The sequence below is a fragment of the Lygodium microphyllum genome, chromosome 1, assembly GCF_053477565.2.
Source record: "Lygodium microphyllum isolate KBCC chromosome 1, Lygodium_microphyllum_v1.1.10, whole genome shotgun sequence".
Taxonomy (NCBI): Eukaryota; Viridiplantae; Streptophyta; class Polypodiopsida; order Schizaeales; family Lygodiaceae; genus Lygodium; species Lygodium microphyllum.
In genome coordinates this window covers 72,437,093-72,451,770 of record NC_141135.1, presented here as the reverse complement: position 1 = coordinate 72,451,770, position 14,678 = coordinate 72,437,093, and the positions used below count along the sequence as shown (strand labels likewise).

The 14,678-nt window shown below is 43.0% G+C and overlaps 1 protein-coding gene across 3 annotated transcripts in view; it reads right to left on the bottom strand.

Annotated features, from left to right (window-relative positions):
• Positions 1-356: 356 nt before the first annotated feature.
• Positions 357-14,678, bottom strand: part of LOC148041255 (B-type cell cycle switch protein ccs52A-like) — a 62,132-nt gene continuing 47,810 nt past the window's right edge. Inside the window, exons 6-10 of one of the 3 annotated variants that reach the window (XM_087678529.1) lie at positions 1,392-1,586; positions 1,196-1,297; positions 1,040-1,102; positions 880-948; positions 359-770 (exon numbers count right to left, since the gene is read on the bottom strand). In XM_087678529.1, the coding sequence (XP_087534655.1) occupies positions 726-770; positions 880-948; positions 1,040-1,102; positions 1,196-1,297; positions 1,392-1,586 (474 nt within the window). In that variant the 3' untranslated portion in view covers positions 359-725. Of the gene's footprint in view, positions 771-879; positions 949-1,039; positions 1,298-1,391; positions 1,587-14,678 lie in introns of those variants that run through there. The other 2 variants (XM_087678521.1, XM_087678534.1) reach the window with 2 other exon arrangements.

The following is a 14,678-nucleotide window of genomic DNA, read 5'->3' as shown; positions in this document are numbered from 1 at the left end:
CTTATATCATGATCCACCAGCAGAGTATGAGCCCTCTTGTGGCTTAGGGAGTGCAAGCTTCTGCTATTCACCACATCCCCTAGAATTTCACTGACACAGAGCAGCAAGTGCATTAAAGTGGTCCAGTGTGCAGTTGACAAACCTTGCATATGCCTTACATGCAATGCACAGCATCCAGTTCCAGGATGCAAAATTAACAGCAAGTTAATAAAATCATGTTTCATGGTTTCACACATAAGGGAAGCTATATATGACAAAGCCATATCTCTACTGTCAAGCCTGATCTCACCACACAGTAATACACGTAATAACAGCAAGTCTCATAAATCTAATATAGTAACAACCACACACCTGCAAACATACATATGTGCTGTTATTCTCTGGCAGAAAATTTTATATGCCTTCATAAAAACAACAAATTAAATTTTCTATATCGAATTAGCTTGCCTTGCATTGTTCAGTACCATTTACATACACAACTTGAGTCTTATTTTCTATAATGATATCTGAGGGATGGGGTTGTATAATTTATGATGTAAAGAATGCCACGAGGAATGCTGCTACAGGACGTAGAAGAGCAGGAGACTCCATTGACAAAAATAGGATATTACCCCTGCTCACCATATGAGATACAATAACCTGTAATCTTCCCCACGTGGCTTCAAAACACCTTACTGGACTATGGTACACTAGGTATTGACAACCTGATTTCTAAGGGATCCATTCTATCTGATGTGTGTACGCCCTAAAGACCAGACTCCAGTATTGCCCTGCAATGGGGTTCAATAAAATGATTAGCACTGAAATGTCCAAGATACGTCAGTAAGAGGAGTTAATCAAATTGATCATTAGCACAAAAGGCCGCTGTGAACAAGTTACCTGGGATTTTGGTGGAGGAAATACAGTCCAAAATCTTAGAGTCTCATCACCGGCTCCAGTCACAATTGTCTGTAGCAATCAGCAACACAACCTTCTGTTAGATTAGCTCAACTAACAACCACCAAAATGCAGCTTGCTTTGGAAGATTCATTAACACAACCTGGCCATCCGGTGAGATTGCAAGATAAAGCACCCGGTAAGTGTGCCCTGTCAGAGTTGCTAACTGTGCAAAGACATAATTCAAGCCCCTTTTAATGTTTGCACAAAATGAACAAGGCCAAGATCTGAAAATGCCAGAAAACTGAACAAGGCTTACCTTTGACATTTCTGGGTAACGCCACACAATTATCTCATTTTGAGAATAACCATGAGTGCTTACAAGTTCATTGACATTCTTTGACCACACAAGATTACATACCTGGATCAGGAACCAACTTTTTAAGGGTGCTACTTTGCTTATGAGAATGGCTACAGAACGATGTTTGCATGAGTTGAAATCTGGGAGTGTATACCTGACTACCAGTATCAACGCAGCTGAGGTGTGTTTTTTTAACTGTGTTCCAGAAGCGTATGCACCTATCAGCAGTTCCACCGCCAGAAGCCAGGAGACCATGCTGATGTGGAGACCAGGCAATGGCTTTAACAGCTGCTGTGTGCTCACTAAACCGCAGAATGGGCTGTGTTGCTTGTTGACCCCACACAAAAAGCTGTGAGCAGAAGACAGTTGTATTTGAGTAAACGTAGAAGCAAGCACACAATACTCTTTTTTCCTGAACATCGCTGCTTGCAAATGCAGACATAGCTGTTCAGCACAAGCATTTCACTTGAAGAGGTAACAATGAAGGAGAAAGAAGCCCATCTGTATGATATCTCTAACAATCCAGGCTTCATCCACAGGCTTCCCAGTTTTGAAATTATAAGGAAGCTATATAATCAAGCAATTGACAGAGAAAAGCGCACATACAGCAGCTTAAGAAGCCCTAATTTTGCTCTCTTTTTAATTTTTTCTATTCAGTTTACTACTAAGCTACTAATCAGAAAATGTATGTAGCACTAATAACTGGGTTATCAACAGTTTTAAACATCTTAAATCCGTCCAAATTATTATTCATATAACTATCTGAAGCTTTGTATCCATCAACAGAAGATTGGACAAAAGGAGAATCCCGCTGGTCTCTCAACATAGAATAAAGACAACTCTGCCAGAAGTCTCTCTATACAGAAGGTCATCATTCACAAATTGCAACAAATCTCCCTAGGGCAACTGGGGAGCAGTCACCATGTCAGCAAATATCCAAGTCTACGTATAATTCACCTAATATCACCGAAACGAGGTCAATTCCCAAGGCTGCCTGGTCAGGTTCACACAATACCGTTGGGGCTGGCGTGTCTTTCTGATTAACTTTTCCCACACTTGATTCATAGACAGTGATGTTTTTTTCTTACTGAGCAAGCAAAACCACAATCCTATTCCTTTAAAATGAACTTGACTCGGGCTCTAGTTCCTACCGGATGCCTTTAAAAATTCTCATCATGAAAAAATCTGATCTGGTCCACCCATCCATAGGATAATGTCATCACAACCTACAGCATCCCTTTTGCCACCCACTCACCCAGCATAGTTTAGTTTTCTAATAGCTAACATGCAGTAACTGGCATACATATTCCTTCATTCCATTCTTAGCACAAGTTCCTTAAAACAAGTCTAGGACCCAATGATGCACGTCTCTTGTATGAGGTGCCAAGTCCATGGCCAAAAAGAATTTCTACCAATGACCTAGGATTTGGCCTTCCAGTACCATCGGTTGGGTAAGCCCTAAGGGACAGCACACCCTCATCCTAGGTAGTCAGCAAGGCATCCATCAAGCTGGACGATTTCCCTCATCGAACACAACACTCAACCCTTCAGCACCTCCAAGGGAGGTCAGATGGGTGGGTGCATGCACGTGTGTGTGTGTGTGTGTGTGTTCACACCTAGCTTAAAAGGCCTTAAAGACATTAAGTAGAATCCACCCAGTGGCGGTTCGATAAGTCTTCAGAGCCACCAAGGCAATCATAGTCTAAGTGTGACATAAGCGAAGATGATAAGTCTATAATATTAGGTTGTGTTCAATAGGTTCAATTCCTACTGTATCAAAAAAAATGCATTGAATGGATGCCTGGGCATTGAGAAGGAAGGACGCTTTCAGCAGCAAAAGGCCATGGGGAGATATTGTTTAGAATCCATGGATCTCCGTTCGGGAAACCGTATTTGAGCCCACTGGGCCTGCCTATGCTGTGGCTTCGTTTTGAATTTAAACAACTTAGTGAACTGAAACATCATTACAGCTAAAGGAAAGGAAATCAATCGAGACTCCATTACTAGCGGCGAGCGAACATGGATTAGGCAAAGAAAAGGGAGAAAACTATTTTATCAAACCCCTAAAAGAAAAGGGGAAGACTTGCGGAAAAGGAAGCGTAAGCGCCTGCCTGCTAGGATTTTGAAAGTGCCCATTATATGAAACCCTGCCCATCATAGCTCAATTCATCCCACTGGTTACCATGGTCCACCCACCAATGATCATTATTCTCCAAAGCATGAGGGGAGCCCTGGATAATGCCTACCCTCACTAACACCCATACCAAGCTGCACAAGCACAGGGAAAAAAGTCAATGCAGAAGAGAAAATAATCTCAAATGTCATAGCCACATGGAACAGGGAACGGAAAATGATAACAGGAACGGAGAATGCAATTGAAACAGGGAGGCTACATTCTAGAACACAGAGGGAATGGGAAATTAAAAATAGGTAAATATAGGATGTTTTAAAAATTCTGCATCAACAACCTCATGAGTATTCAAAGACACTCTAAAAGCACACTTCAAACATCATCCTGCATGAACAATGCATGATATATCAAGACCACTCCATGTTGCAAATAAGTACACACATGACACAACCAAAAAAACTATGATAAAAAGACTCAAGAGCCATAATTTTATAGATGTTTGAATTTTGAGTCACATATCATATCAACATGAAAGAGCCAAGGTCCAAGTAGCAAGGCCAGCAGTACATACAAACCTAAAGTCAAGTTTCATAAATCATAGCTCAAACTGACTACAGGCTACATTACAAAATACTTAATAAACTAACAAAAAAAGACTAGTTACTAATTGTTGGAAGGGCTTTAGGGCTACTCCAAGGTGTCCATGACAACATCCTCCAGACCTCAAGACTCATCTAGCATGTCATCAGTGGGTGCCCTCCTCTGCTGCCTCCTAGACTACCTCCTTAGTTTCCTAAACATGCCCTCCTGTGTGCTCCTCGTCCTACTCCATCTCCCACTAAGTAAAGGGATCGGCCTTCGCAATCATACTTTTCCAAAAGATACACAACTTCACTCCTACAAAGACAATCACAAACCTTCTACATAGCAAGGCTGCTCTTCTTCTTGAAGACAATGTGGTTCTAAGAGCTCTACAATTACTCCAAACAATAAGAGCTAACAACTCAGCTCAAAATGCGAAGTGCTAGGAATGGAAGCTCAAGGCCATCATATCCATAAACCTCCCACCACAAAGGACCACCATTAGTGAATCTGTCCTGTTTAGCATCACCACAACCCAATCTGCTAAGCACCTCATGTCAACATCAAGAACCATGCACTCGAAGGTGCACCTCCGACCATCACAAACCTCCTTAACATTCTCATACCTACTGTGAAGAAGAGTGTGGAGGCACTCCTAGGGTTTGCATTGACAAAACATAAAAGTGTACGACCACGACAAAAGCACACGAGACAAACACAAACACAGAAAGCAAAACTCAAAACCTAAACGCAAAACTCAAAACTCAAACACAAATAGAAGGGATAGAAAGAACACAACTCTGAAGTGAATGAATGCTGTAAATGAATGAAAGAGTATATAGAGTCTCCAACAGGAGAGGAATGTGTTAGAGAGTAACGTCCACCTGAAGACGGATCCCAAGTGCTGTGTGTTAGAGAGAGATGTCCCACCCGAAGACGGATCCCAAGTGTTGTGACCACCAGTCAGAGTAACACAGTGAGAGAAACACCAAACACTGATCACCAAAGTGTGAGGAGACTGAGGCGACTACAAAGGATGATGCATGATAATGTGGACGAAGTAGCAAAACGTAGCAGTAGAATGCCGCAATAGAAGGTCGCAGTAAAATGCAGTAGTAGAAAACCGCAGTAAAACGCAGCAATAAAACACCGCACTAAAATGCGAAAGTAAAATGCAGCAGTAGAACGCCACAGTAGAACGAGGTGATGGCAGCAGTCACAAAGGAACCGCCACGTGGTGGGAGATTGATGGCTGAGATTTGCACACAAGGGTAAGAAACCTACACGAAAGAGATGGGACTGAATGAGAGCAGCCTATCTATTTATAGATGAAACCGCTCCCCATTTTAGGGTTTTCATTAAATTAAGCTTGTTTTGGGGCTACTTAAGTGGCTAATCAGCATGGAATGCATTTCTTAGCTCAACAACCCCCTCTCAGACCCAAAATAGGGTGAGAAGAGAAGGCCAACCCAATTTTCCCAAGGCGTCCCACCCCAAGCAGCCAGGGCATATGCAAAGGGTGAAGGTACAACGGGAGGGGGATGATATCGAAGACAAGTGCCAAAAGAATACCAAAAAGGGTAGGAACCCCTCTCAACTTGGAATGGCGACGTTGTGCTGAAATGTGTAGAATACCAAAAAGGATAGGAGTCCCCCTCTCAACCTAGAATGGCAACGCCGAAGAAGGAAGAGAACCCAAATGTCAATCTTCATGTGGTGTCAAGAACCATGATGAGAAGAAGCATCCTGACTAGAAGAGCGAGATAGAAGTCACTGCCATGATCGCATCAAGAGAGATAATGTACGATCCGCCTCGAGAGGGGAAGCCTTCATGCTGGTAGAAGAGCAAAACTCCTAGGAAGATGAAACCATGAAGGGAACAGTGCAAATCCCATGTCTCCAGCCCAGGTAGGACTAGCCAAACCTGCATGTTAGCCTTGCATTGAAAACAAAGTCTGCAAAAGAGAGTAAGATCTACAATCACAGAGGTCAGTAGTGAGATGCTCTGAAAAGAAAAACATATTGAAATGAAAAATGAACTGAATGAACAAGTGCAATAATGCAAATGTGTATGTGTGTATAAATGCAACGGAAGACTTGAAAATGAAAGGCTAAGTGTATGGCCACCATTGTATACGGCGAGGTGGAGAAAAAGACCTAGAAGGTGCAGTGGAGTGCTTATGAAGGGATGCATAAAGTACAATAGGATCGGTGCTGGCAGACCAATCAGTAAACCCCTTAGGAGTGGAGTAGGGTGGCCACTAAGGTTGTCCGTGTGCCACATGTCCAGCAACCATGGGGGTTGAAGGAGTAGATGGGGCAACAACGGGAGGCATATCCCCACTAGACTGCCGAATGTAAGAGTATAGTGTGTGCCCAACGGGAGAGCAATGTGTTAGAGAGTGACATCCACCCGAAGACAGATCCCAAGTGCTGTGACGACCAGTCGGAGTAACAAAGTGAGAGAAACACCAAACACTGATCACCAAAATGTGAGGAGACTAAGTGAACTACAGAGGATGATGCTTGATAATGTGGACAAAGCAGCAAAACGTAGCAGTAGAATGCCACAATAAAATGCCGCAATAGAACATCAAAGTAAAACACAGTAGTAGAACACCACAATAAAACACCGCAGTAAAACGCGAAAGTAAAACGCAACAATAGAATGCCACAGTAAAATGAGGTGATGGTAGCAATAGCGAAGGCTGGGACTGCCATGTGGTGGGAGACTGATGGTTGAGATCCATACACAAGGGTGAGAAACCTGCACGGAAGAGATGGGACTAAATGGGGGCAGCCTATCTATTTATAGATGAGGATGAGCCCTTCCAAATTAGGATTTCACTGAACTCTCTCAAACAACTCTCCATTTTAGGGTTTTCATTAAAATAAGCTTGTTTTGGGGCTATTTAAGTGGCTAATCAGCTTGGAATGCATTTCTTAGCTCAACATCTACAACCTTGAAACCAAAGATGTCTATCAACAAGCTACTAGGATAGGTGGATGTTGTTGCTGAGCTCCTCCTACTTCCATCGTTGCAGATCCTTGCTACTAGCATTCCTCTCTCGGTCCTATGCCTTGCCCATAGTTTATAGTTAGATCATACCAAGCATGCTTGACTTGACCTCCACAATAATGGCATGCTTCTATTTGTGCAATTTGCTACTATCCTTGAAAATCACCACCCCTTGGCTATCTTGCCGAAATCCTCCCTGGTCCCTTGAAGGGTCTTTAAGGTAGTATATCGAGAATTACCTGATTTATTGCAACTACGAGTGTTATCTGAATCCTAGGTTGCATCATTGGCAATTGTTATCCCATTCGGACATTAGGGTTGTACCAACAATCTCTTGTTTCATACCCATTTCATTGACATATTTCGCAATATTAGGGTTACTTTGTGTTTTAGGCAATCCTAATTTCTTCAACTTCTTCTTAATTTACTTCTCAAGCTTGTGGTTCTCTAACTTCTTCCTACCCTTATCCTTCCCTTACTTCTTCTTTCTTTTACTTGACTTTGTTTTCCTTTTCTTTTTATGCTTTTTCTTAGTAACATCCTCCAACTTTGAACTACTTGAATCATCGTCTGAATCTAATTCTGACTCATCTCATCTTCATTACTATCATTGTCTAAATCTAACTCTTTCTTTGAATCCAACTCCCTCTCATCTTCATCACTATCATTGTCTAAATCTGACTCTTCTTTTGAATCTAAAGAATCATCTTTGTCATTCTTTGACTAGGCAATACCAAGTCTTCTTTCTACTCTCATAAGAGCTGTAATCAAAGTATCTATTAAGTCATTAGACGCAAGCTCCACATTCGCTATAGGACCTCGAATCTTACTCTTCAAGCCCTTAATAAAATAAAAAACCTGCATTTCTTAAGATGGTCTATCAGCAACATTCAACCTATTCAACAAGTTTCTGAACTTCTGAGCATAATCCTCAACCAATATATTTTTTTTATCTATGCTTTAATCTTCCTCAGACTGTCTCCAGGGGTTTTGTCCTCCCTGAAACACTGTAAAACTGCAATCGTCAATGCATAATATATACTAAAAGCACCCATACCATAACTGTTGAACCATTCCATTGCCTTCTCCTAAAGAGCGGCTGCTAACTGCTGCTTTTGAACTTAATCTCCATGCACTTGATTAAATCCACTTGCTAACCACCTTGTTTCAAATTGAGCCACATGACAATCAAGGTCTTCTTTCTTTTCACCCACAAATTTTATTGCTTGTATCTTCACATTCTGAGGTGGTGCTGCTTGACTCGGCATTTTTCTGCTCCTATTATTGAGGCCTAATGGATCAAACACTAGTTTCCATTGTGCAAGTGGCCCAAAAAGAGTAATTCCTACTAACAAAACATCCCATATACTTTGTGCAAAATTATCGAGAGGAGTTTGTATGAGAAATTCCTGATAATCGATTCCATCTGCTCCCGATGCACTTGAGGGTGGAACATCTTCTGGTGCAATATCCTCTGATATTGGTTCCTCTTGCACTTCCTCACCAACCTCCACTTCTACTTGCACTTACACTTATTCACCTGAACTTCAAATTCCACATCAAACCAGATACGTTAGGCTTCTCTTCTTAAATATTCCCACAATTCTTGTGCTCTGCTCTTGTAAGAACCCAATCCCCTTGTTGAGGGAATTTTCCTGACATAAATAATGCCCATCCAAAGCACCTTAGACATGATCACTATGATTGCAGTCCTACACTGCCACAGTCAACTCCTGCAATTTAATTTCTTCCACGCCTAATGCCTAAATCACGAGTATGATACACATGAAACAAGCAGGATCACCAAAGTGTAATGGCATTTCATGATCAATAGAACATCACATAAACCTTCAGCATACATCATAATCAATCTAAGGAACACACAATCCTGAACATCACACACTATATACTTCCTGAATACGAAATCAATAGAAAACGACATCTATTTTTCAGAACAAAGAGATAGAAGTTCGTGTTGAGACATGAGCAACCCAAATAGAGCACCATCCTAAAGGGTTTCCATTATGTGAAAAAGATAGATCCAAAAAGATACAATCAAGAAGTTACATCAAGGAAAGCTGCCCTTCATATAAAACTTAAGGATTGTTTCATATATGATAATTTAAGCGCCTACATGCATACTAAGGTTTAAAGTGTGACTCAAGCCTCAATACCTAGCACAGCCCAGTGGATGACTAGGACAATCAAGACTCGAACCCACAAGCATACAACCAACTAGCATGAGCATAACTTCTTGAATCAAAGAACAACCATAGAGAAAGCATATAATTTTCAAGAACATCACATAAACCTTTAGCATACATCATAATCAATCTAAGGAATACATAATCCTGAGCATCAAAAACTACGTACTTTTTGAATACGAAATTAGTAGAAAACGACATCTATTTTTCAAGAAAGAGAGATAGAAGTTCAGGTTGAGACATGAACAACCCAAATAGGGCGCCATCTTGAAGGATTTGCATTACGTTAAAAAGATAGATCCAAAAAGATACAATCAAGAAGTTACATCAAGGACAACCACCCTTCATATGAAACTTAGGGGTTGTTTCATATATGATAATTTAAGCGCCTATGTGCATACTAAGATTTAAAGTGTGACTCGAGCCTCAAACACCTGGCACAACCCGATGGATGACTGGGACAGTCAAGACTCGAATCCACAAGCGTGCAACCAACTAGTGTGAGCTTTTGAAAATCAACTTAGAGAACACAACCCCTCAAGGATACTCATAGCCCTCTAATGCAATTGCGTAACTAGCTCTAAACGTTAGTACATAGAAAGTAAAGTAATTAAGGACTAGCATGTCATGATGAACTAAAAACCAAAAAAGTACAAGAGTAAATTTGAATAACATGATATACAACAGTATATATGGTACTATGGCTATGCATGAAACTAGAGTAGAAAGCATCTCATTTGCACCAATAACAAGAGAAGCATCATGGTCCATATCCCAAATCTCATCATGATCATCTTGCAATACCTCCTTCAAAACATCTTCTTTGCCATCAGTCTTAAGAATTTCTTTCTACTGCAATACTTTCTACTGCAATAAATGATCAATATAATCATCACTGAGCCTCTTTTCATCAAAGGCATTGTGCAATCTTATGCTCAATGTTTGGCACTTCTCTTCCAACTCAACCACTCTATGAGCCAAAGGTTTTTTCTCTTGCAACAAAGATTCATTAACAGATGACGTGAAAAAATCCTGTAGCATATCATATGGTCTAAAAATAACACATGTCAACCTGTCGACAACCAACTGCCATGCACCTTGAACTTCTTGAAGTAACGCATGATGCATTTCCTGCATTTCTGATTTCATGACCACTACAACATCTACATCCACTCGGACATTATGCAAAGTCTGCTGCTCTACCACAAACAATAGCTGAAACCTCTCTTCTAGGAGTTTGTGCTCCACCTATAAAGGAGCATGAACATCAATAAACCCCTGTAACTCAGCTAGGCATTTTGCCTTTGACTCATTGGTCCACTTCCGAAACAAAGTTGCAAACATCTTATCCCTTGCAACCACCTATTCTAATTCCTTAACCTTCTAATCATGCTGAAATTTCAAAGCATCATACTGATCCTGCTTCATTTTCAATTCTTGTGCCAAAGAATCAGAATTCTACTTGCATTCTTCAAACTTCCCTTGCAAGTCTTGTACAACACCCATTCTCGTAACTCCTTTCTCATATTGCTGTTAGACAGTCATTTCCTGGACAGTTGGTGGACAGCGGAATACGGCAGTGCCACGTCAGCAAACTGCGCAAGTGCCACGTGGCAGCCTGCAGTCAGGCAGTTTTACTGCATAGTCGGCCAGTTTATTGCAGCCGACCTGGTGCAGTTATTTCCTATTTTCTGACTATTTATTGCTTGTTTGTGGCACACTCCAGCAGTTATTCATTTTCAGATTCTGATCTTGAGATCTGTTGGCTGGGACAAGACTGTGCTCGGGCTGACAGAGATCGAGGTCATCAAGTCGGAGACATACGCAGATATTTCCTCAGCCCCCTTGTATATTTCTGCACTCTTATACAGCATACTACACTGCAGATTTTCTGCATTTACACTGTCTCCTTTTCTCTCTCTCTCTTCTCTCTGTGCTCACTCTCTCTCAGTCTTTGTCCTACGCTTCCGCATCTCTGCACTCTGACAATTGCTGCAAATAAACTGTCAATTTCTGAATAACACCAATAGCATATGTTGCATATCCACCTGCAAATCATGTTTTCCAAACGAATTTTCCTATCTTGACTTTCTTCTCTACATGCATATCATCCACAAATTTTTGGACATGAACCCTGCAATCTTTGATTGAAGCATAGCTGCATCAATCCCTAAATCACAAGCCACCTACCTAGCATATGCTTCATCACAGCTAGCCTGAATCAAATCCCTATACACTGCCTGTTTATCTACATCTCCCTCAAGCAAAACATCAATACTCTCAGCTAGCTGCACATGATCTTTACCATCAAATTTAGCATCCCTAACCACAGCTTCATCCTCAATCCCTAATAGTTGGCTTTCAAGAGATATTCTGTAGTCAATTCTAGATAAAGAGATCTCACATACTCATACACAGCTGCTATCACGCATTTGCTCTCGACTTCTAAAACAATTTCAAGAATTGGATACCCAAACTTCAGCTATGAACCTGTCAAGAAGTAATCCAGCCAAGTTTGGCACACATACATTTTCAGCATACCATATGATGCTATAGGTATCTAGTGCAATTCTATCAGTCTTTATGAATAACATAAAATGCTCCACAAACCAATGCAACTGCATCTGTGGGGTGTAAAGGCCCTTATCCTGTCAGAGATCATAGCCTGTTTTCAGGCAGCAGCCGCACAGTCCAGCTGCACAGTCGGACTGTGCAGTCGGACTGCCACGTGGCAGTCCGACTGCCTGCAGCCGATTTTTATCAGGCTGCGCCCTATTTTGGCGCCCCATTCCAGGCAGTTTTTTGCCTATTTATTGCTGACGTTTTCAGCAGTCTGGCGATCATTCTCTGTCGCAGATTACAGACCGGTGCCGTGCAGATCTCTGTCTCTGTTCGCAGATTTCAGACAGCAGACAGTGCAGACTGCAGCAGACTTCGAGGTGGACAGCAGGTCGCATCGTCGAGGTGGAGACACGCAGTCCAACGCACTGCGCCCGTGTATATCTTTGTATTCAGCATTCTTTATACAGCAGATCTTCAGTGTACACTGTCTCTTTCTCTCCCTTCTCTCTCTGCGTTCTCTCTCTCTCAGTCCTACGCTTCCGCACCGCTGCACTCTGACATGGTATCAGAGCAGTGTTTGAGGGCTGACTGAGCGCAGAATCAACCTGAAGTGGAGTTTCCATCGCGACACAAATTTGCGTTTTTTTGCGTTTAAGGGCAGATAGGAGGGCTGCGCCTTGGAACAAGGCTGAAACAAGTGTGGGTGCACAGGAAAGGAGTACAGGTGGTGGATTTGCTGCTGTTTACTGCTGTTTGACGCGGAGAAAGTTTGAGTTTTCAACCTAAAAGTGCAGGTTTTGCTTTTTTCATCGCCTCCGGCGGGTGAAGAAGCTTCGGGACGCAGAAGAGCCTTAGCAGGCTAAGTTTACACAGTCAGAGGGGGCTGCTTTTGCGTTTGAGAAGGCATTGCAGGTGAAGATGTCTACAGAGATGGACTTGGAGTTCCAGGCGATTATGGACCGGAAGGTGCCTGTCCTACCGGCTCTTCCTACAGATCAGGAGCTCGACGGCGACAACTACCGCATTTGGCGCGTTATGATGTTGGCCATACTGGAGTCCTATGATTTGGCGGAGTTGGTACAGGAAGATATTGACCGGCCTTCGGTAAGAGATGAGTCCAAACTCTCTTCCGATGCTCGTGCGGAGTTGGCCAGGGCCCAGTCTCATTGGGACAAACTGAATGCCAGGATTCGATCCTTTCTCTTTCTATCATGCACTACAACCGTGATCGCTCACATCGAGCACTTGACGGTGGCTCGTGAGATATGGCTGGAGCTTGATCAAATGTACAATCGGATGACCCTGATGAAGAGGGTTTATTTGGAGGTACAGATGCGGACCTTGTCCGTCAATAAGTCTTCTTCGCTAAGGGAACACATTAACAAGCTAAGGCAACTACAGATGCAGATTCAGAATGTGGGGAAGCCGATCTCCTCCGAAGACATGGCGATTACACTCTTGTCCCAGTTGCCGCCACGATTCGGTACATTTTACTCTGCCCTTATTGCTTCGGGGCGAGAGTCTACTCTTCGGTGGGAGGAGTTGGTTCCTATGGTCTTGGACCAAGAGGAACAGTTAAAGGGACAGAATGCTTCCAAGACGGAGGCGTTGACAGGTCAAGCCTCTCAGAAGAAGGGGAAGGACCAAAAGAAGAAGAAGGGGGATAACAAGTCCAAGAAGGACAAGGAGAAGGACAAGGACAAAGACTCCACATGCCATATTTGTGGAAAGACTGGCCATTGGAAGAAGGATTGCCCTGACAAAGACTCGAAGGACACCAAGAAGAAGGAAACAAAGGATTCTGGAGCGGTGGCTGCACCCTCATCAGCTGCATTTCTACACTTAGTTGTCATTGAGGACGCTTCACCGAATGCTTCTGATGCTGCGATGGCGGCTTCCCAATCTCGAGAGTGGATTATTGATAGTGGTGCCTCACGGCACATGACTCCTTCATCAGATGGTGTTGCCCAGCTGCGACCTTCGCGTGGGCAGGTTCTCATTGGAGACAGCTCTTCAATTTCTATTGCAGGTCGGGGTAAGATGCAGCTTATTCCGGATGGACGAGGTGGCACCCATACTTCAGAGGTTTTGCATGTACCAGGATTGGGGTACCATCTCCTTTCAGTCCATAAGATTTGTTCCCTTGGTCTTCTGGTGGAGTTTGACAGTTCTACAGTGCGAGTCCTTGATCGTGAATCGAGGAAGGTTCTATCATCTGGATATGAGGAGAACGGCATTTACAAACTGAAGTCTTCCACTGCCCTCTCCACCCTTCTTCTTACCTCACAGTCACAGTCTGAATTATGGCATGCTAGGTTTGGTCACCTGAACTATGACTATCTTCGGAAGGCGTCACGGGGACAGCTTGTTCGAGGGTTGCCGGATATAGTGGTGAGCCAGCAGCCATGTGTCTCCTGCATAAGGGGGAAGCAGCATAGGGATGCCATTCCCCACACCGCTTCGCGGCGGTCTACTTCACCGATGGAGTTAGTATCTACGGATCTATGTGGCCCTATGAGGAATGAGTCCCTGCGTGGGAGCTCGTACTTCATGCTGATCGTGGATGACTATAGCAGGATGACATGGGCCTACTTTTTGGCACTAAAATCAGAAGCTTTCTCGCACTTCAAGGATTGGCTTCTCTTTGAGGAGAACCGATCAAGCCGGAAGTTGAAGACCTTGCGATCCGACAAGGGAGGTGAATTTGTCTCTAATGAATTTGCTCGGTTTTGTGCAAATAGAGGAATTCACCAGGAGTTTGCCAATACGAATACTCCACAAGAAAATGGTATTCTCGAACGGAAGAACCGCAGTGTGATCGAGATGGCGCGCACCATGATGGAGCACCGATAGACCCCCCAGGTTCTGTGGGCCGAGGCTGTGGCTACTGCAGTCCACATCCTTAATCGATCTCCTACTTCGGCCGTGGAAGGGATGACTCCA